Raw genomic sequence first — 23,708 nt, forward strand, 5'->3', positions numbered from 1 at the left:
AGCAGGTCAGGATACCACCTTTTTCGTCATCCCCCAGGAAAATGTCAACAGGAGTACCACAGGGCTCTACTTTGAGCCCTTTGCTCTTTAATATCTATCTTACACCTCTGATTTTTCTTGCGGAGGAGCTGGGTGCTAAGATCATAGCGTACGCTGATGATACCCAGCTCCTATTTACCTGAAAGGACAACGACTTATTATCAGAAACTGCCCAGAAATGTCTTTCGACTGTTTTCAAGTGGCTTGCATGTGCCCAACTGAAGTGCAGCGAGGATAAGTTGGAGGTCCTCTTGTACGGACCGTTTGCTCCTTCATTTAGAGATACCCTGTAGTCTCCAGACAACCCACGGCCCAATTCAGCTGGTAATCCAGCAAAGAACCTGGGGGTCTGTTATGGAGAGCACCTTTGGTTCTCCACGCAGATTAAGAAACTTACGGGGGTATGCTTTGGTACTCTTAAATCACTAGGAAAGTTCTTCCCCATGCTACCTAGGTCAACCAGGGAAATGGTGGCCCGTGCCCTTATTTTATCCCGCATTGATTATGCCAATGCCCTGTACATTGGCATTCCTGGCTACTTGCTAAAATAATTACAAACTATACAGAATGCCGTGGCCAGACTTCAGTTTAATATCTCTTGAAGATCAAGCGTCAGACAACATCTGGGGGATCTGCATTGGCTCTCTGTGGCCCATAGAGTGCAATTTAAAGCTCTCACTCTGGCTCACAGAGCCCTACATGGTTTAGGGCCGACGTATATCAGGAAGCACTTTGCCTTCTATGCCCCCAGCAGATCTCTGCACTCTGCCACTCAACGATGGGTGGTGATCCTCTGTTATAGGATGCGTCTGGGGGCGGGGGGGGGGGGCAGTCCCTCTCCGTTAAAGCAGCAGTGGCATGGAATTCCCTTCCCATGAATACTCAGGACCCCAGGCTCTTCAAAAAACAACTAAAAACCTTTCTTTTTAATCTGTCCATTTAATTCTCTGCTCCACACTGCTACGGTCTCTCTCCGCACCGGGACACTCTTGAGTATCTGTACGCGTTATAAGTACATTATAACATAACATAACTGTTGTCTCCCCACTGCCCTTGGTTTCAGGATTTCTCAAATTCCTCATATTCACACAGATTGTAATCCTTCCCTCAAAATATGGTTTCTCTATTCCCTCCCTTGGTGCAGGCTCTTCCCATTCCTTTGGTGACACTTTCTACTTTTTAGGTATGCTCTTATTTTTGTCCATTAGCTGTGCATTAACTCTTCCTGCTTCAACACTGGTGGTACTCCTTCCTTGAAACAGGCTGACTTTCCCCTCTTGATGCAATTTCTTCTCTTCCTTTGTTGCTGCCTCTCTATCCCCGCTTGTGACGTGGCCTTTTCTGCTCCCCTCCGCCTTGACGCGCCTCTCTAAACCCTTCCCTGATGCTTTATTTCTGGTCCCTTCTCTTTAGGTGGCCTTTGTATCCTCTATATTCATGCTGGCTGTGTCCTCCCGCAGTGTCGGGATCCTCTGTCCTCCCGCAGTGTCGGGATCCTCTCTGTCCTCCCGCAGTGTCGGGATCCTCTCTGTCCTCCCGCAGTGTCGGGATCCTCTCTGTCCTCCCGCAGTGTCGGGATCCTCTCTGTCCTCCCGCAGTGTCGGGATCCTCTCTGTCCTCCCGCAGTGTCGGGACCCTCTCTGTCCTCCCGCAGTGTCGGGACCCTCTCTGTCCTCCCGCAGTGTCGGGACCCTCTCTGTCCTCCCGCAGTGTCGGGACCCTCTCTGTCCTCCCGCAGTGTCGGGACCCTCTCTGTCCTCCCGCAGTGTCGGGACCCTCTCTGTCCTCCCGCAGTGTCGGGACCCTCTCTGTCCTCCCGCAGTGTCGGGACCCTCTCTGTCCTCCCGCAGTGCCGGGACCCTCTCTGTCCTCCCGCAGTGCCGGGACCCTCTCTGTCCTCCCGCAGTGCCGGGACCCTCTCTGTCCTCCCGCAGTGCCGGGACCCTCTCTGTCCTCCCGCAGTGCCGGGACCCTCTCTGTCCTCCCGCAGTGCCGGGACCCTCTCTGTCCTCCCGCAGTGCCGGGACCCTCTCTGTCCTCCCGCAGTGCCGGGACCCTCTCTGTCCTCCCGCAGTGCCGGGACCCTCTCTGTCCTCCCGCAGTGCCGGGACCTTCTCTGTCCTCCCGCAGTGCCGGGACCTTCTCTGTCCTCCCGCAGTGCCGGGACCTTCTCTGTCCTCCCGCAGTGCCGGGACCCCCTCTGTCCTCCCGCAGTGCCGGGACCCCCTCTGTCCTCCCGCAGTGCCGGGACCCCCTCTGTCCTCCCGCAGTGCCGGGACCCCCTCTGTCCTCCCGCAGTGCCGGGACCCCCTCTGTCCTCCCGCAGTGCCGGGACCCCCTCTGTCCTCCCGCAGTGCCGGGACCCCCTCTGTCCTCCCGCAGTGCCGGGACCCCCTCTGTCCTCCCGCAGTGCCGGGACCCCCTCTGTCCTCCCGCAGTGCCGGGACCCTCTCTGTCCTCCCGCAGTGCCGGGACCCTCTCTGTCCTCCCGCAGTGCCGGGACCCTCTCTGTCCTCCCGCAGTGCCGGGACCCTCTCTGTCCTCCCGCAGTGCCGGGACCCCCTCTGTCCTCCCGCAGTGCCGGGACCCCCTCTGTCCTCCCGCAGTGCCGGGACCCCCTCTGTCCTCCCGCAGTGCCGGGACCCCCTCTGTCCTCCCGCAGTGCCGGGACCCCCTCTGTCCTCCCGCAGTGCCGGGACCCCCTCTGTCCTCCCGCAGTGCCGGGACCCCCTCTGTCCTCCCGCAGTGCCGGGACCCCCTCTGTCCTCCCGCAGTGCCGGGACCCTCTCTGTCCTCCCGCAGTGCCGGGACCCTCTCTGTCCTCCTGCAGTGCCGGGACCCTCTCTGTCCTCCTGCAGTGCCGGGACCCTCTCTGTCCTCCTGCAGTGCCGGGACCCTCTCTGTCCTCCTGCAGTGCCGGGACCCTCTGTCCTCCTGCAGTGCCGGGACCCTCTCTGTCCTCCTGCAGTGCCGGGACCCTCTCTGTCCTCCTGCAGTGCCGGGACCCTCTCTGTCCTCCTGCAGTGCCGGGACCCTCTCTGTCCTCCTCTATTGTCACCCCCCCCCCCCCATCGGACATGCTCGAGGGTCAAGTGGCCACCTCTGTCTTCCTCCACTGGGCCTGTCTGTCCCTTATATATGACGTTACAACGTTTACAATTACAATGCAATTTTTACATTAAAACTACCATTACATCGCATGATTTTACAACACATTTCATTACAACGCATTTTGTAAAACTACCATCATAACGCATTCCATTACAACGCATACCATTACAATGCAAACCATTACAATGCACAATACTTTTAGGGCAACTGTAGGGTAAGTGTTGGATAGTGTAGGGATAAAAATTACTATTTCCATGTACCCCAAAACCCATACCCACCCTAAAAGAAAAAAATCTCCATTACGTACCTTATAATGCATTGTAATCGTATGCGTTGTAATGGTATGCGTTGTAGTGACTTGTAATGGCATTCGTTGTAATGGTATGCGATCAAAAGGCAGTTGCGTTGTAACAGTTGCGTTGTAAAGGTAGTGTGTTGTAATGGATGTTTCCTGCCTGTCCCCCACCCTTGGGAGTGCTTATCTAACTTTTCCCATGGTGTGCCTCTGCCCCTATGTCCCTTAACATAGGTTCTTTCCCCTTCTGTGCAGGCACGGTAGACACACTGGCAAAATAGACAATACCAAAACATTTTGCTAAATGGTAATTCAAGCAGCGATATACCAAATATAATTGTCTTTTCTATAACGCACATGCATATTTTATGCAAGTATAAGCAGAAAAGCATTCTTGTCCTCCCATACAAAGTGAAAAACTCCTGGTGGCACCGTATTATGAAATGTGTACATCTACATGGCCAAAGGATTGCATCCCAGGCTTTCCACTCCCAAGCATGACAAAACCACAGATACGGTACTCCCAAAGTGTGTTCTGTCTGCTTCAGGTAAATGTGTGAGGAGCTGCAAAAATAATGTCCACAGTTCTTGGGGTAGCCTTTTGACTGGAAGGTTTCGGCTTCAGAAATTCTTTGTCCTCATCCTTTCAGTAGCATAACAGCAACAGTTAGCCAGTATTTTGCTTACACCCTAGGTGCCAGAGAAATGCAAGCAACTGAATAGCCATTATTGTCCCTAACCACATTGGTTGGTGCGTACGCGCGTGGATTTTAATCAGAAAATATGGCTGTGGAGTCCAAAGAAAGCTATTCAGGATAGTCTTCACCTCAGATTAGGAATTGCTAGCAAAATTGAAAACCAGTTCTGTCCCCTCCGAGGTAATTTGTAGGTGGTCCTCCTTGTCTCTACTTGCCCAATCTTTCCCATATGCTATTCCATCTTCTTATATATTCCTCCAGCCAGTGATGTCCTTCTCTCTATCCCACAGCACTTTCAAAGGCAATGAATGAAAGGAGATTTGTAAACGCGCTACTTAGCCCGAAGGCATCAAGGCGCCTTACTTAGCCCGAAGGCATCAAGGCGCCTAACCAAAAGCAATTCAAAAGAAAGGCAAAAATTAAGTCTAAGTGTAGGCATTGGCAAATAGCCACGTCTTAAGGGCCTTCCTAAACGCATGCACGGAGGGAAGAGATTTGATCTCCAAAGGCAGAGTGTTCCACAGCTTAGGGGCCAGAGTTGAGAAAGCTCTGCCACCCCACTTAGCTTTACGTATCCGGGGAACTAAGAGCAAGGATTTATTGGCCGACCGGAGGGTTCTAGAAGGTGTATAAGGGACCAACAAGTCCCTCAAGCCTCCGGACCTGTTGGTGGCCAGAGCCCTGTAAATCAGAGACAAGGACTTAAAGGATATCCTGGCCTCGATTGGAAGCCAGTGTAGGGTCCTTCTAGCAGTGTGGGCAGAGGCCCATTTGGGCAGGTCCAGAACCAATTTAGCAGCAGCATTCTGCACCATTTGGAGACGGGTTAACAGGCCATTGTTAATGCCTAAATAAAGAGCATTGCAATAGTCGAGTCTGGAACCTATCAGTGCCAAAACAATTTGTTTCCTGGCCTGAAAGGACAAATGGTGCCTGATCTTCCGTAGGATGTTTATAAGGCCCCAACAGGTGGAAATGGTCCTCTTTACCTGTTGGTCCATCCTCAGGAGGGGGTCAATCAAGACTCCTAAGTTTTTGGCCAGGGTCGTCGGTATAGGACACACACCCATAGTGGAAGGCAATGCTGTGAATTTCACTGGTTTGCTTAAAGTGAACTAGATTGGGTCTCAAAGAGCAGTGAACGAGATGTACGGATGCAAGAAGCTTATAAATACATCTTGAATGAAGTCTTCTTTGATTTTTCAACCTTTTAAACTTCTTTCTCTTCAACTTCATCGTTTGAACTGTTTCTTTATTTCAGTCTAGGTGCAAATATTGATATTTCAGTTAAGTTCTCTTCACACTGCCTTGCTCCTGTTCTTTGGCCTCCCCTCGGTTGAAGTTGTATAGAGCATGGCGGCGCTCATTGTTTTTTGTTGTTGTTGGTCCCCTCTTCGTTCCCAGGGAGATGGAGATCTGGGGTGACTTTTCCATGGCGACTGGGAGCGGCCCAGTCATGCCCTTCCCAACCCCATAAAATATTCTCACTTCATCTTCCAGAGCCTTAGCCGTCCCTGGGGCAGTTCATGTTAATCCAGGGAGAGACACTACTCGTTTCCGGGGTACGGTGTATTTTACTCCTGGTGTCCAGCTGTAGTCATTGGAAGCCTGTATTTCAGGCCTTTTGGCCCCTAGAAGGTTTTCACTTTTTTGTAGAGCTTGATTTTTATTGCTCTATTTGAGCACAGGACTAGAGTCTCCTGCCTGAATGTCTCCTGTCACCGGGGGTCTTCCTTAGCAGCAACCCAAAGCCCCCAAGGCAAGAGTGCATCCTCCAGGTTGCATGGCCTTGCGTCAGCGGATATTAGGGACCTCCACCTCCTTCTGGAGGTCACACTTCTACAAGACCAGTCCACGGAAGATCCAGGAGGGCCCTCCAGGTCTCCACCAGCAGGTCATCCCTCTAGAGTCCCCCAGAGGGTGTATGAGGCCAGATCCACTGCCCCTCAGAACAAACCTTACTTCCTGTGTGCCATCTGAAGTCCCAGAGTCATGGAGTCTATCTCTGCAAGAGTCGGGTGTCTTCTCTCTTCCAAATGGGTATTCCTGCGGCTTCAATTCTCTCTGGTGAGGGGGTTTTAAGTGGTGTTGGAATGTTTCATAAGGTAGCAATCTGCGCCCAATACTAGGAGGACTTATCACTCCAACCCCTGCATCAGCCGTCCTGCCCAGCATTTTGGGAATTTCACTATCAAGTGGTCTGTTCAAAAACATTCTCTGAAAGACTATGCCATGACTCCAACTGGCAGAGCTGTCTTGTCCCTTCACTCCAAAACTTCAAATGGCAGTTTCTCCTGTGACTGACTCCAGAGGATAGGCTACCCTCTTTTGTTTCTGGGGGTTTCAGCCTTTCCAGGCCAGGTGGTGTGAAAAGTAACTAACACGTAGATTTCATCCCAACCCTTTCCTCTCCCAGGAACAGGCATTGTTGTGGCAAAAGACCCCATTGTGTGTTGAGGCCTTTGATCCCCCAGCTTGCCAGTAGAGCAATTAACTTGGCCCAGCAGGGTGATTCAAAGTCCAGAATCTAATGTGGAGCGGAGTCAGAGAGAATGTTAACGCTTGAAGTTCCACAACAAGTGTATAAATTAATGTATGTATTTGAGATCCTGATTTACCATAATATTGGTTTTTCCACATAGTCACCGGGCCTAACCATGGCAAAACTGTAGTTTGGTGTAGAATTTGCATAATTTTCAGTACTGTGAAGCACACACACTTTGAATAAGTTACTACAGATGTACACACAACTATTAATCCTCAGTAGTATGATAAGGTCTGCACGGGCTCATCGCCAACCCATCAAGGCTCTTTTTTGCGACAGGTTACTTGTGCATAATGAAGCTGACTTAAGCAGTAGTGTCACATGTTCAGCCTTGACACTTGTTTTGAGAAATTGGGTTGTTGGTTGAGGGGGTGTGCGCATACTTAAGCAACAGCCACAATCCTTGTCATGGTGAACAACTAAAGCCATTAAATAAACCTGTGCTTAACCCTCTGGTATCTTGGCACAAAAGCAGTCAGGCTTAAATGAGAGGCAATGTGTAAACTATGTATGCAGCACACAAACAGCAGTATAACGAAAACTGAACACACAAAGATTCCCACGCCAATTTAGAAAAATAGTTCAATTTAATGGACCAAACAATAGTACCGGAGATATGGAATTTCAAAGATTTAAGTTAAGTATAGCACCTAAAAGAACAAAGCACCACTCGCGGTTACCTGGTCATTCCAAGCAGGGTGAAAGCCACAAGTTTAAGCTTACCGTGATGGAGTGCGTGCCGGATACAGGGATAAGGTTAGTCCCACTGAAAGTTACCTTCTAAACTCCAGCGTGAAGAGTTCCGTTACCGGTGGAGGAGGTTAAAAGGGAGAGTGTCGCAGATGGTGGCAGCTGTAGCCCGGAGAGCAAGCCGGGCATCGCAGACAGTCATCGCTGTAGCACCAAGATCCTGCCCGCTTTGTGGGCAGTTGTTTCTGGGGATTCACTTTGGCAATCACCAAGGGCTGTCGATGCTGTATTGTGAAGGACCTCTCCAGTCGCAGGTCCAGGCAGCAGGTCAATTAGGCAGATGCAGAGAAGCCGCTGGTCCTGGTATGTCCCTGTAGCTCAGAACAGGAAGTCAGTCAGATGCCCCCTGGAGTCACTCAGCCTGGGATGAAGGGCAGAGGTCCAGACTTCCTTCTCAGCAAGCAGGGTAGGCCTCAAGCAGGGTAGGCCTCAAGCAGCCGTGCATCCTTCTTCTGTAGTATCCTCAGGGTCAGGAATGTACTGAAGAGTGGATTGGACGGTTTCATTTTTATACCTGGTGCCCCCTTTGAAGTGGGAGAAGCTTCTGAAGTTTTTTCCCTACAGAGGTTCCTTCCTCCCTGCCTTCGTCCCATTCTATCTGGGGGCACAGTAAGCTAGTGTGAAGTCCTTTGTGAGGGTGCTGGGCCAGTGCCTTTGAAATGCAAGTGTGGTAGGTGACAGCTCTGCCCCGCCCTCCCCACCCGCTAATTGTCAGGATGGCTCATCCTGCCAACAACCAGACCTTCTATTGTGTGGCTGTCTGGGAGGAATGCACACAGGCTAACCTCCAACTATACTTAGTAATGTGACCCAGGAAACAGGCACTCTGAGCAAGCTTTTTGGAGGCATGGGGGCAATTTTTCATTCTTGCGGTGTTCCACAAAGCTTTTATTTCGTTAGCTGCGTCACCCAGAACCTTTGTGTTGTCCTTCCGGGCACCGAGGCTAGCGAAATAAAAGCTTCAGGGACAACGCAAGATTGAAAAGTTGTGCCCATCCCTCCAAAAAGCTCGCTCAGAGAGTCACCGCAAGATCAAGACACAAGCGGCCCCCTTCGCATTGGCAGAATATATTTCAGGAACAAATAACGCAATTGTCCTAGAAAGAGGCTGTACTCCGACTAAGAAAAGGCTACACAAAGGCGTTTGACAATACACAATGTTTGAGCTAAAACATTAAGGCTGACTTAGGAGACATTTAACGGAAGAGATTGGTTGATCCCAAAACGAGCTCTTTATGAGTTCTAGGTCATGAGGAGAACCCTACCAATTCACATTTGGGTTTGAAGCGCGTCGACCGCTATGTGACCAAACAAGTGTGTGAAAATACCCTATCAGGCTAACCCCCTCTTTTTTTTTTTTTAAACTTTGGGGAGGACTGTCAAATAGCCTAAAAAGTATGTTGGGTGCCTTGAATAGTACACTGTCGGGTCGCTGCCCTTAACAAGGTTGTGTAAAAAACTCAGTCTTAAAAAATGTCCACCTGTTTGGGCTTTATATTTTTGTTTCACTTATTCATTTATCTTTTCTGTTCTTTATTGTGTTTTCTCTTTTTGAAGCACTGAACTCGAGCTTATTGCATTTAATATGTGGAATTTGTTTTCTGTTTTGTCCAAAGATACAGTTTGTGATGCTAAATATATGTAATATGTGCAAAATCAAGTTTGTGGTCTGTTGATAATTTGTTTTTACAAGTCCCTGTGAAAATTGATAAACCTCTAAAAAACATTATTTTTTATGAGAAAATGAACTTTCAAATTGATTGAAAAGAAATAAAACCCACGGTTTTTGGTCACATCAAGTGTCATGTATGATTTAATGAAATGATGAGCAACTGATATGAGTACTGGCATGTGTTTTGTTGTGTGCTTGTAATATTGGCCTAGCCTTACTGATTATGGGCCAAACCCCTCTTTAGTTGATTAACTTTGTAAAAGTGTCATTTTCAGAATTGGGACTTAAAATCCGACTTAACCATTAATGAGGGTTTTACATTACAATTCCTTAGACATCAAACGTGATATTTCTACCTGCTCCCAAACAAAAACTATCACTTATTAAATGTAATAAGGTAACCCAATGTTATACTAAGGGAGAGGTGGGCCTTGCAATAGTGAAAAACAAATTTGTGACTCTTTCACTACCAGGACATGTAAAGCGTAAAAGTACATGTCCAACTTTTAAAATGCAATGCATCCTGCCATATGGGCTGTTTAGGGCCTACCCTAAGGGTGAAATATGTATTAAAAAGGGAGTTTAGGCCCGGCAAACAGCTTATGTTGCCAGGTCAAAATGGCAGTTTAATACTGCATACACTGGCTGCAGTGGAAATCCTGAGACATGTTTAAAAAGGCTTCTTAAGTGAGTGGTGCAATGAGTGCTGCAGGCCCACTAGTAGTATTTAATTTAGAGGCCCTGGGTACATGTAGTACCATTTTACTAGGGTCTTACAAGTAAATTAAATGTGCCAGTTGGGTGTAGACCAATTTCACAATGTTTAAAGGAAAGAACACAGGCACTAAAGTACTAGTTAGCAGTGGTACAGTTCACAGAGTCATATAAGACAACAGAAACGGCTGCAGAAAACAGGAGAGTAAAGTTAAAACATTTGGGAATGACCCTGCAGAAAGGGACAAGTCTAACACTTGTACACAAGTGCTGCCATACTTGAACCTCTTATGGTGGCTGCATAGCAGCGGACCTTAAAAGGTGGACCCTGGCAGTTAGAGCTGTCCATCTATTTCAATAGGCCTTACAGTGAATGAGACTCCATCATAGCAGAAGGCCATTAACCTGATAGTCCAAAAATCGAGAAGTCCAGGGGGATTAAATTGGACAGAACCCATTTCTCACCAGGGCCGTCAGCCACTGATGTCTTGATACCCCAGCCAACTTTATGAATCAAAGGAACATTCCATAATGCTTATTGTTGGTGTTTGTTATTGATGCAGAAGTTTGTAGAGAGAACTGTTTGTTCCTGTACACCGAATTGCTAATTTAATGCATTTCTGGGACCAACATTATGGAACAAGGCAAGTTGGGCTTTGGTGCTACTTTGCAGTCTGAACATTTATAGGAATACATCTCCTACACCTTGATACATCACAAAAACGGCTATTTTAGCTATTTTTAAAACCTTATGTGCAGCCATTGAGGGTGCCTGCCGTATGCCCCATCTTAACATATATGTATGACCTATACATCAACTATCAAACTACACAGCAACATAGTGCTAAAAACCATATGAGGAGATGAATAGGTGCTCTAGACAATAGGGCTTTTACATTAGGTAGTGCACAAAGAATAGGGAATGGAGCTATGGCATGGGGGTGGTGGGGGGGTTACAGTGCAAAGTGGAAGGGTGCTAAGGTGTTCCCACTGGAATATTAGGGAAGCGATGGGAGGCGGAGTTGAATGAGGTGTTAATTAATTTGAATCTAATTTGAACAACCTAGTTTGTTCTTGTTTCCATGTTGCTCTGCAGGTATTCTTTTGTGAAATATTAATATGTGGTTGCAAATACAGCCACTTTGTTCTGAAAATACATGCACAAATAAAACCATTTACGACTAAACTATTAAGATTTCACTGTATTTTGATTACATAGCAATTTCTTTGCTGCTTATGATTTGATGAAAGGAAAATTCACAGTTCGCCTGAGGTATAATATATTGTTTGATTGGTGGGGTGGAAAGGTGCCAAGATAGACCAATATCTATTAATCTGCTTTACTGTTCCAAAAATCACATGAAATAAGGTATGATAGGATTTCAAATAACCCGCAAACCAGTTACTTTCCAATTTTCATAGGGCTATAGGGCCAAAGGAATAAGTGATAATTGTGTGCAATTATTGACAATCTTTTTCAGAGAAGTTTGTTACTGTGCACATTTTATAGTATTGGCCATTGAAACAGCACCGTGCCGTTGAAATACGGACTGTGTTTAGATGCGGTTGCGGAGTTTGAACACAGGCATTAGGAAGTGACCAGTAGGTTTTAAATGTTGTGTATTCACCAAAGGTAGTATGTGGTGCGTGATAGCTCAGGTTGGGACTGTGTCTTCCACAAGGACTGTGCCATCTTCCCCAGTTGTCAGTATGACCTGAACCTGTACAACAACAGGCCATAGCTGTAGTCGCTGCTACAGGGCAGTAGTGGTGGGGCGAAGGGAAGGTGGGTGGAATTAAGAAAAAATAAAAATTCACTTACATGCCAGCCGCCCATGGGCGTCCGCAGAAATGTTTCCAGGGGGGGGCAAACTTTTTACTTCATCACCGTCCTCCGACATGATTGAGCACAAGTATTAAATACATTTAAAAAAAAATCTATAACCACCTCTCTCTCTCCGTTTTCTGCTCTTCTCCCTTTCCCTTCTTTGGAAGTGAGCAGAGCCCATTGTTATGTGAGGTCACTCTGTTTTTTTGTTGTGAGCCCTGCAGGATGCTCTGCGTTCCATTCATGCAGGGGCAGGGCTCACTTCACACCTCACCCCAGTTCAAGTGTCTGCCTAATGCTGTTATCATGCAGATGCAGCGATTAAGCTAAAAGAAAGAGATAAAGGGAAAGCTAATCACGGCCACAAACTCTGCCCTGCCCAGTCTGCAGCACCTCAAAGGGATGCGGTGTCATGTTGCCATTTCAGTCCATGGCAGCCGGGCCCAGGAGAGGGCTCCCCCCTCTCCCCCCCACCCCGCCTTGTGTCTTTCACAGTTCACCAAATCTGCGAAACAAAGGGAGGGGGTTGCCCACCTGTAACTACAATGGCACCATTTCAAAAGCATGATGGACTCGTGGGGGGCCCATTCTAGTTAGACAGCCACGAGGTCCAGCTGCCCACACTGCCCATGCCTAGCGCCGGCCCTGTCTGGGCCTGCACCAGCGATCCAGGGGGGGGCAAGTGCCCCCTTTGCCCCCCCCTGCGGACGCCCATGCAGCCGCCACTTCTCCTTCATCCTCTTTGGCCGACACAGAAAGCAGACTCTCCTACCCAATCACGATACTCTTGTCACCAGCATGACAGCAGCATCATGATTGGTCTGAGCGCTGTGGTTCGGCGCTCAGACAGGCATTGGGAGCCTGTGCATGTTCTCCACCCAGGCTGTTCAATACAGCCGGGTGGATAACATGCTAAGTGCTCATGACTGTTTGGCCTGCCCAAGACACCCGGCCAAACTGTCATGCACACTTCGAAAGTTCTCACCACTCTTCCCCCTGCTCTGTGGGTAGACCCACCCCAGACCTTCAGAGCCTTCTGAAAAATAAAATAACATGGTGTTAATATCATTTTATTTTTCCTTTGGGGCGACGCTCCTCCGTCTTAGTGGAGGAGTGGAGGACCATAGGTTCAAATTGGGCGTGCGTTTTCGACTAGTTAAGTTTCGTAGAACAGTCTTGGTTAAGAAAAGGTGCATCTGGGTACAGTTGCAGCAGGAGTAGTTTTGATTTTAATGTGGCATAAACGGTGTAAAGTGAGATTGCTTTTTGAAGTTACTCACCTCATTTCTGTGTCCCGGTCAGTTTTCACAATTAGTTACAAAATGCAAAGTTCCGTCCTGCTACTACTGTGTCCTCTCACATGGCAGCATGGGACCCCGCTAGCACTGTACTATCTACACAACTTCATTCATTGGCTCCTGGGCGTGGGCGCTCTTAAGGTGCTCAGGTGCAGCGTTAATTAGCCTGGTTCGTGTGACAGACCTGAACAGAGAAAGGATGCACTGGGTTATTAAATAAGAGAACTCCAATAATATACCCCTGATGTGCCAAGAGTGAACAGCTGTTGTGTATCATAGGATTGGGCACACTTGATCTTTTTGATTAAATTGCAATCCTGAATGAATTCCTGTTTGTCCAAGAAATGCTGATTTAGGAAGGCGATTGGGGGGGGCTGAGCCGCCTCTGATGCTGGAGGCTTGTCATGAAAAGCCAAGGATTTCCACAACAAAATTGGGCTAAATAAACTTTTGCTGCAAGAAGTGCAGAAATCTAGGCACATCATGTTGTGTACTCGCACAACAAGTGTATCAGTTACTTACGGGAGTCGTTATCATTCAGTGATCTCACCAAAGTGTCCACATAGGTGGTGGATCAAACTTTGTGATTGCCCTGATTCAATGTTTTTACTAACCTTCGAGAATAAACCAGTTAGAAATGTGTGTTTAAACCAAATGATCTTGTGTCCCTAGCTGCATTGTAATTTCATTTATATAGCGCTTACTACCCCTGACAAGGCGTCGAAGCACCTTTTCGGCGAGTAGCACACTACTCTGGAACCCATAAAGGATTAGTGGTGAATTAGTATAAGGAAAAATGAAATTCATTTGAACACTGGACAAGTCAGGCCTTTATTAGGATTAAAAAGGGTAGTGGAGGGATTGAAGATGGAATGGTTTGCATTTATATAGCTCTTGCTACCCCTGATGGGGTGTTAAAACACTTTTCGGCAGGTAACCTGCTACTCCGGAATCCAAGCAGGATTATTGGGGAAATTAGTATAGGGGAATATAAAATTAATTTGAGTTGTGGACATGCAACTTTATTTGTATAGAAAAAGGATAGTGGAGGGACCGAAGAGGGAAGGGTTTGCATCTACAAGCGCTTTTTGGTGGCTAGCAATCTACTGTGTGTAGTCTTAAAAGGCATATTCCCAAACCAGTGTTTAGTTTTGTTAGGATGAGCGGGGGGGGGGGGGGTTTACTGTAAGACCCGGAACTTTTATTTTAGGATCATTTGCATAACTGAACAGTCAGTGTTTCAGATTATCAATATGTGGCGCTGCCAACATACTGTGGTTGTTAAAAAAGTAACTTTTCATCTCATATAAAGTGACACAAGAGGCTCCGAGAGTGAGATGGGTACCTCTGGGTTACCTTGCTTTCGTGCAATTGAATAGATTTGGCCGCTGAGGGCCTGCGTTGATCCAGATGCAAATGCGAGAGAGAGCAGCGCAGTCCATCAGCGTGTCTGGCAGATGTTGAAACCTCTAGCTTGAACAACCTCAGCCCTTAAACATTCGACGAGACCTATCCGATTAAGGAGCAGGTAGTGCAGAATCTTGATAATGTCCTCTTTTCTTTCAGTGCCCGCGTACTGGAAAAGGCTCAGCACCAACTCCAGGAGGACCTCCTGAAATCCCAGACCCAATGCTTGGAGGAGAAGAAAAGGCGGGAACAGCAGGAAGCTCTAGTTCGACGCCTACAGAAACGGGTCTTGCTGCTGAGCAAGGTACGTCTCTTTTTATCAATAAAACTTTGACTGTTACAAAGTTGAAAGTAGTACATGAAGATCAATGTCTTAACCCAATAAATGTTAAGGCAACTTCAAATATAATTTAACCACATATAAAGTCAATTACGAAAAATATGTATGATTTTACAAAATAAGGATGCATACAAAGGAAGAGGGAAACAAAATGAGAGGGGGTCCTGACTTAAAATGGAGTATCTACTAAATGCAGAGGGGATGTTTTGAAGCATCTTCAGTCCTAGAGCAATAAGCGCATGTTGGCTTTGGGTTAGGCCTCTAGGTCTTTGGTCTTTTTCCTGGTTTGACGAATCCCTGATTCCTCCACTTGCGCAAGACGAGCAATGCCGCAGTGACTCGGTTTCGCTTTGTGAGTTGGGGATTTAAGGAGGAGGCCTAATGCAGTGCTGGACTCTAGAGTGTAGTGTTTAGCTGGAAGCTGCTGTGTAGAGTTCCTTTTCGTCCAGCCTGGGGATTTTCAGAGGCCTCTTACTTGGATGGCCTTGCATGATGATAAGATTGAGGAGGATGTATGGGAGGAGCTTCATTTGACTACCAGCTTTCAGATGATAATAATTACAATTTATTCTAGAGATCAGTAATCTTGGGATTGACTAGTTTACAAAAGTGTAATTGGGAAATCTTTTTTTGATGGCTCTTTATTCGTTTTTCATTTAATTGCACAACGTTACAGGGGCACTGCTCAACAGTGCACTAGTTGATAAACATCTCTACAACAAATAACTGTCTTGTTCACAACCATCTGTTTCATGAGCTTCAACATAGTATGGCAAGAACAAAATAACCGTATAAACTTAATTACCGCAAACCCATCTGTGAATGTTAACGGCTTTCTGAGTCATACGCACATAACCGATTACCAAGTAATACCTTCCTGTCCATCCTTGTATAGCTATGTAGAGGCGTCGCAAGTGACCACCAGCCTCTAATTGTCCCCACCACTGAGCTCCATCATCATTAGTTCAACCCGCAGTCATTGTTCCAGTCCAGTTTATGTTTGGGGGCATGTCTAGAACAAAGTTCTTGGCAAGCGGTGCCTATCTTGCCCCATGAGGTGTGCTTTCTACATTGCTTATTGTACCAGAATGTGTAGTTTTATATGACCTTTAATAATCAAGGAGGGAGGTAGTTGGATTTTGCTTGGGTTGCCATCAGGAGGGTGTCCCATTCAGTGATGATTGCCCCCGTCCAGTCTGTCTTTGTTATGCCCATCATACTAGATCCCTAAACCATGATGCCACTGTGTGTGTGTGTGTCTCAACGCTTTACAGTACATGGCTATGTTGCGTTTCTGCGGTAGCATGGCTAAAACTATAAACCTAGGGGTGTGTTTAGCTTTCCTCAATCTCTGGAATCATCCCAACAGGCACACCACTGCCGTGGCAGGCAGCATGCATCTAGTTGGGTCCGCCAGCAATCCCAGGAGGGTCAGCCAATTGGTATTAATATGGAGGCAATCTCAAACCATATGGACGAAAGACACATACCCAGCCTGGCACCTGGGGCAGACAGTCTCGGATATATGTTTGCTAGGTGTGTCAGTGGCATGTATTTGAACCTGGGCTTCCAGTTCACTTGTTACTTGTATTGTAGTATCCGTCTCCAGTCTTTATCGGATGTAACCTCACCTAACTTCTTCTCCCACTTAACTTTCAGGGCCATTGTCTGTGCAAAATATGCAGGGGCTAGGGCAGGGTGCATGTTGGTTACCACTTTGTTGTACCCCAGGCATCAGCAGCGTGGTCAGGGTCTCTGTCGGCTCCGCCATACCCGCCTCTCAAGCATCATTAATGGCTTTCTTCAGCGCTTGTGTTGTTGGCTGCCACTAGCACTTGGCTGGGTGTTCACCACAAGGGCAACTCTGGGGAAACATGGCACTTACTTGCCCTATTTTCTAAAGTACATAACCCAATGAAGGAAGTGACCCGATTCGGGCCACCCGGGTCACCACTTACCACCTTCCATACTAAATGAAGAGTCCGAGAAACAGTCGAGAATATACACCTATAATCATTTATTATATACGCTCAGAGCAGGGCCCTGTTTGCACAGTCCCGAGAGAGTGCTACAGAGGGAACTAAGGAACAGTAAGCATAAAGATTCATTATTTGCATTGCATGGTCAACCCATAACACGCCCACAGTGGAATGTTCCAAACCGATGTGGAGGAACAGCCTAAAGACAAAAAAAAGGTTTCTACTCTTGTATCTTGTACTGCTCAGAACACTTTCAAGGCTGTTCCACCCTGGGCTGCCATCAAACTGCCAGACAGGTGGTAGAGGGCCTTTGCCGAGAGAAAGCTATACGCTGGCACGGACATTTCTCCATTACAGAAACGAAACTTAGCAAGGGGCATTTCTCGGAATTGAACAGGATTGGTTTCGAACATTACATTAGAAATGGCAGAGTAAAAAAAATGGCGTAGCTAATGCTAACTTATACATGACGTTAAAAAGCATCAGCTAGCATAATCCAACACCAACATGTTTTGATGTTTCTTAATGCCTGTGGCTAGGGGCGTCTGGGGCTGTCTCTGGCATATTGCATCTGTGGGAGGCGTTTGTGCCCTGGGCCTGTCGGATATCCTGTCCCTCAGGGTCACAGTCTCCTGCAAGCCATCTTTCCATCCATACAAATTGAGCGCCCATATTGTAGGACTCCAGGTTGGGAACCCCCAGGCCTCCTCCGTCCAAGGGACTTGTAGCTTTGTTGATCACTAATTGTCTACGTTGGGTTCCACATGTCGGGTTGGAGAACAACGACCGCAGATCCTGTAAGAAGGATCTCTGCAGGTGTAGGGCCATGAAAAGGTATAAAATTATACATGGCAGGGCCATGAAAAGGTATGAAAGTTGCGGCAGGATGATTTTAATGATGGCCACATGACCCAGGGGTAGGAGTTTTAAACTGTGCCAGAATAGTAGGGTTTGTCTTATGATGATACATTTGTCGAGATTACCGCTTTGCAAATCCAGGTCCTTGTGATAGATCTGGACACCGAGTATGCTGCATATAAAGTAGTCATGTATTTCAATAAAAACTTGTGGGATCTATGGGCTGCAATGGGCCGCCGAAGGTCTTGTATAACAAAGGAGTGATGTCCCTCAACCATTTTTTTGTTTGGGAGCAGAGTGTGGCAGAACAGAGTTAAGTCCTTCGGTAGCCCATTGCAGCCCATAGATCCTGCAAGTTTTTATTGAAATACATGACTACTTTATATGCAGCGTACTCGGCTGGCATTCTAATCTTAGAAGGACATACCCCATGAATGGGTTACCGACCCTGAAATAAGACTCACGCCAGAAAATGACAGTCCATTTTGATTACGTTATTTGGATTACTTATGACCCACCGGGTTGGAATTATCACCGGTTTTGAGGTCTATGATACCAAATGCTGCGTTACAGCCCTGAAGAAGTCAAGGGTTTAACACCCAATTGACGAGATAACTATTGGCTGGTCAGCTGAGCAAAACGCTATTAAAGACAAACACTCCAAAAAGACGTAATCTCTTTGCATCTTTAATCAACAGACAAATTGTACTGTACTTAACATGTATGCTTGTGTATAGGACCTGGTGGTGTGCAGAATCTGTCAATGTCATAGTGGGTGGACCAGGAATCTTAGTGTTGTAAATTGGGGTCTGAGCACTGGAGTGCATGCTCATTTTTTACTTGTACCTCTGCCTCATTCCTTGTTTCCATGGCACAGTTACACCAGTTTCAGATTCTGTCATTCAGCCAGAATTGGAAACTGCCCTGCGCTATTTTGGTTGCATCAGTACAAACTACTTCGCTTAGTTTCTTCCACTATGTGGCCCCTCTTATGATTTGCCCGAAATAGTTACCCCAACACGAACCACATCGATGTATAATTATTTATTGCACCAGGTGTCCCCAAATCATATTTTATACATGTGTTACAAGGGCAGGTCCTCTATCTCATACCGAAGGACTTTTAGAAATGGAGGTCTCTAGTTGGCAAGGGTTTGCACCTTTGTCCAAGTAGGGACCCTTCTTCCTAGTCAGGGTAAGGGTACACTTCTAAAATAACCCCTGCTCACCCCCTTCGTAGCTTGGCACGAGCAGACAGGCTTATCTCAGGGGCAGTGGGTAAAGCATTTGTACATACAGTAATACAGTGAAAATACGACAAATGGACACCACACCAGTTTAGAAAAAAAGTTATCTTTATCTAAACCAAACAAGACCAAAACGACAAAAATCAGCAATACAATAAGCAAAATATGACTTTTTAAAAGGTAAAAATAGTTCTGTTCTAAGCAAATTGCAAATGAGACATTTTTCGCACAAAGTATCTCGGATGCGTCTCGCACACAAACAAAAAACTGTCGCAGGGAGGGTGATACGTCGGTTCCTTACGCCCAGGGAAGGTGATGGGTTGATTCCTTACTTCAGGGGAGGTAATGCGTTGGTGCCTTAATGCCACGCAGGGGCAGTGATGCGTCGGTTCCTTACTGAAGGGGAGGTGATGCATTGGTTTCTTACTGTGCGGGAAAGTAATGCGTCGGTTCTCGATGTGGCGACAACACTGCGTGGTTCTCTCCAGCCGCGGTCCCACAATTTGTTGGTTCTTGCAGCCGCATAGCAGGGCCTGTGTCGGAATCAGTGCGGTGATGTCAGACTTCGTGCATGGGATTCGGCGTGCGGCAATTTCTTGAGCCGTGGGAGGGGCTGTGATGATTTCTTTGGCGATGCGTCAGAAACAGGTGTGGATGCGTCGCGCTTCTCGGAGTTGCTTTACTTTTCCAGCTCCCAGCGACAAACAGCCTCCAGAAGTCTAAAAAAGCAACAGACACCTCTTAGCAGATCTGAACTCCCAGCAAGGAAATTCAGGGGAGATGGTGGTGAAGTCTTTGTGTCCCTGAGACTTCAGAACAGGAGGCAAGTTCATCTTTCAAGCTCTTGGAGATCTTCTTCAAGCACGGGACACAGCAAAGTCCTTTCTCGTTTCCTTGGCAGAAACCGCCACTGCAGGTCAACCGCAGACAGCACACAGCAAAGGGGCAGTACTTCTCCTCAGTTTCTCCAGCTCTTCTCCTTGGCAAAGGTTCCTCTTGATTTCCAGAATGATCTAAATGTCTGGGTTCTGGGCCTCACTTTTTATACAGTAAATAGTTTTGTTCTCTGGTGAAGAGAAGCTCTGTGCCCAGCCAAAACCAGTTCTGTCCTCTCTGGTGCAGCTTCCTGGCAGGAGGTGGAGACAGCATTGTCCTTGGCAGACCAGGCCCATTCAGGTGTGAAAGAAATCTCCTCACACTACTCGGAATGCTTCCCAGGTCTAGTCAGCCCAGCCCTGACTCACCCTGGAATGGCAGGACACACCTATCCCTACCTCCCCAAGTGGCTGTCTGAACAGAAAGCACATCCCAGCCCCTGTCACTTACAAAGTCAGACAGTCAGTACACAACCTAGCAGAGGCACACTGGATGGTTAGGCAAGAACATACCTACTTTCTAAAAGTGGTATTTTCAAACCCAGATTGTAAAAATCATCCCTCGTCACTAAAAGATGCATCTTAACATTCTGAGTTCAAGGCATATCAAACTTCATTTTCCTATCTTGTTCCCATGGGCAGTTAAGTCCTCTAAGATGTTATGAGCAAACTGCCCATTCTATCCTATGGAGACAGATAGCCTTACAATAGTGAAAAACGAAATTGGCAGTATTTTACTATCAGGACATGCCACACGCATCAGGGCATGCCTCACCTTTCACAAACACTGCACCCTGCCCACAGGGTTACCTTGAGCTTACCTTAGGGGTGACTAACATGTAGGAAAAGGGAACGTTAGGGCCTAGCAAGTGGGTGCACTGGCCAGGTCGACATGGCAGTACTAGACTGCCTGCACACAGGCACTGCAATGGCTGGCCTGAGTTACATTTACGGGCTGCTTATGTGGGTGGCACAATCAATGCTGCTGGCCCACTAGCAGCATTTGATGTACAGGCCCTGGGCACCCATGGTGCACTGTACTAGGGACTGACCAGTATATCAAATATGCCAATCATGGAATCACTAATCCATAACAACAATTTACAGGGAGCACTTGCACTTTGGCACTGAACAGCAGTGGCAAAGTGCCCAAAGCATCTAGACCAGCAAAAACGAAATCCAACACACAGCAACATAACAGGAGGTAAAGGCAAAAAATACAGGGGAAACCCATGCCAATGAGGCCAAGTCTAACAACCTTCTTCACTCAGGTTAAACCTACATCGCTTGTAACAGTTTTTGGTCTCATTGTGGAAGAATGGAGAGGATGTTGCCTTATGGCTAGAGCGGTCGACCTTGGACCTGGGGAACCGGGTTAGAGTCTCGGCAACGACACTCAACATCCAGTAATTCTGGGCAAATCACGTAATCTCCCCGTGCCTAACAAAAATGTATGTGTTCATCTGTAATGAAACTGGTGCTCATGTAAAGCGCTCTGATTCACGATGTCTCTGGTCTTGTTCGCGCTGTATACAACTCTAAAAAAAAAGAAAGGGGGAAGAAACAGCGATTGTACAACCTAACCTCATTAGAAGACTTACTCTTGATACAACTTGAGTCATTACTTGCTTCCAGTTTGAATGTTACATACTTAATACGCATTGTGAGATCCACCCTTTTGGGTCCCACATATAACACTTTGGGTATCACGGTGTTTCTCTAGGTTGTCTGAGCACCACCGCCCCTCATAAAATACCTAATTCGTACATCGTACATCATTGCTTATTTTAAACAAATTTGTGCACAGGTTTTGGGCATGCACAACTAGTTGGTTCGCTGCTACATTTGCAAATATTAGAAATGTAATACTGACCTTTCTGGATGATGCTCTTAGGTTACACAGGGTCAGTAGTGGCACCTCAGTGCTGGGTGGAGATAGTTACCCTGTACTGCAAGGCAAGAGTTGATGATGGATTTTGGTACTGATGTGAATAGGTCTACCTCATCCGAAGACTGTTGGAGCAGTCCACTATTATTGAACTGAGCCGACCTTGCAGACTTTTATTTTTATAGTGAAGCCACAACCATTTCCTTCTCATTTAAAAAAAAAAAATGTAATGTGCATCAGTTCGTGAATATATGATTGTCTTTTGTGTTGTATTTGAGAGCGCTGTTGATGACCCATATACTTTCACTTTCTTGCTTTTACTTATCTGAGAATTTACAAGGCTACTGCGTGCCTACTGTTTGTGCCCCACACATGAAGAATACAGTTTTTGTGCCTCTGTCTCATCTGGTTTTACATCTAGCTTCTTTGTTCACCAATGTCTCTATTTTAATTCGAGGAAGGAAAGTTGTTTGTTGGGTTATTTTCAAAATATGTTATTTGCCCTTGGCTTCCTGGCTTCTTACCCATGGCCCCTTCCCATCATTTTGCTAGTTGGTGGATAGCGTTGGTAGGCAATAATGTAAACCGTCGTTACAAGTCTCCAATTGCAGTAGCAAAGTGTTGGAGATAATCAATGAATGGCGCCATTTGAGATGTTCTATGCCCTTAGTCCTGAAATATAGATATTGTACAATGAAGTGATTTGTGGTAAGCCTCGCTGCTGGTTGTGTTTTTCCGCAGTTATTGCAGCAGGTTATAGTACTCTTGCAGTTCCTGCCACTGGTCATAGCTCTGAGTTTTGAAGAAAAAGAAGGTGTTACTCCGCATGTCCATTGATTGTCAGTGGCTTTTCTTTGCAGTCTGAGACCACAGACACCGAGGAGGGATTCAGAGAGGTCTTGGAAGCGCATTTACTTCGGTTTCCACAAAAAAGGCCGCTCGCCTCGGCTTCCGCTGCCGGAGAACATCTCATTTCAACGGCATTAATGAGAAAAGAGCTTAATAAAATCAGTTCAGTTCCTTTACATTATTATTACCACCTTTGGTGGCGAGGCGTGAGGTGAAGCAAATATCATTTCGGCTAAAATAATATATTTGTAAAAATAGTTTTACCTCTGAAGCTTATAACCCAGCGTGAAGGTTAATTATCTAATCAGTGGTTTTGGAAGTAATAATCAGCTCTTCGCTTCTTGGTTGAGCAGAAGACAGAAATGAGACGGGGTTTTCATCTGCCCTCTTCTCTGCCGCTGGTTAATCCAGTGTGTCTCGGTGGAATGAGAATACCGTGGTAGGAAAGCCTGAAGGCGGGAGGGACGCGAGGCGGTCTCGCTGCATTCTGAGCTGCGCGCCACGCGGAGGCAGGTCTGCACCGTTGTCTACCATCAAGGAGCTGTATTGTTCGTGGTGACATCCTCAAAAGTGGAACATAGTTTTAAGCAGATATTTAGAGCCTCATGTCATCAGGAGTACCTTTGGAGTGGATCCTAGGTGTTCTTCCCCTATGGATTGTAACTTGCTGGTGAGTATCCAGGTATTCATTGCCCCACTGATGCCTGGAAAGCTCTCTCCTGCTGTAATAAGTTCTCTTATTGTTCATTGCTCAATTAGAATCTGAATGTGTTGTGGATGCTGTGGTACATCTTATGTAGATCAGAGGATGGATAAAGATGCTGAATCATAAGGTGAAAGGGATCAGCCCAACAGCTCGTGTCCGATCAGGCTCCTGAGAGAATTGAATCTTAGGCACATCAGTCGGTCTTCAAGATGTCAAAAGACTTGAAATATCCCTCAAGGTGTGTATTTTCTCTGAAAGGAAGTCGTATGAAGGGACGGTGTCAAAATTCTAGAAATCTGGCAAAAGGTGGATAGCAGTTTAGAAGATAAGATGCTAGCCAGTGTACAATCACATTTAGGAAGCTTGACTCGTTTTTTTTTCTTTTTTTGTTAAAAAAATGTTTTGGGGTGACTAAAGCACTGCCCATAGAAACTGAAAAGCAGTGTGCGACAGCGTTGTTTGTGGAAGCCCTCCATTTTCCAGAATCATCTTAACCCTGGACCACAAGAGGACCTTCTGGATAAGAGCCAAGGTCGTGGGTTAAGAGTCTGGCCTTTTACTTCTCTGCTCGCCCCTTTACACCCATATTTAAGATTCTAAGCTTTTCAG

General features: G+C 46.7%; 1 protein-coding gene across 1 annotated transcript in view; it reads left to right on the forward strand.

Moving 5' to 3' along the window:
• Window positions 1-23,708, forward strand: part of MAD1L1 (mitotic arrest deficient 1 like 1) — a 2,477,345-nt gene that overhangs the window by 685,871 nt on the left and 1,767,766 nt on the right. The window contains exon 11 of the mRNA XM_085629234.1: window positions 14,517-14,661. Within this exon, the coding sequence (XP_085485360.1) occupies window positions 14,517-14,661 (145 nt within the window). The remainder of the gene's footprint in view (window positions 1-14,516; window positions 14,662-23,708) is intronic.

The sequence above is a fragment of the Triturus cristatus genome, chromosome 10 (assembly GCF_964204655.1).
Source record: "Triturus cristatus chromosome 10, aTriCri1.1, whole genome shotgun sequence".
NCBI lineage: Eukaryota > Metazoa > Chordata > Amphibia > Caudata > Salamandridae > Triturus > Triturus cristatus.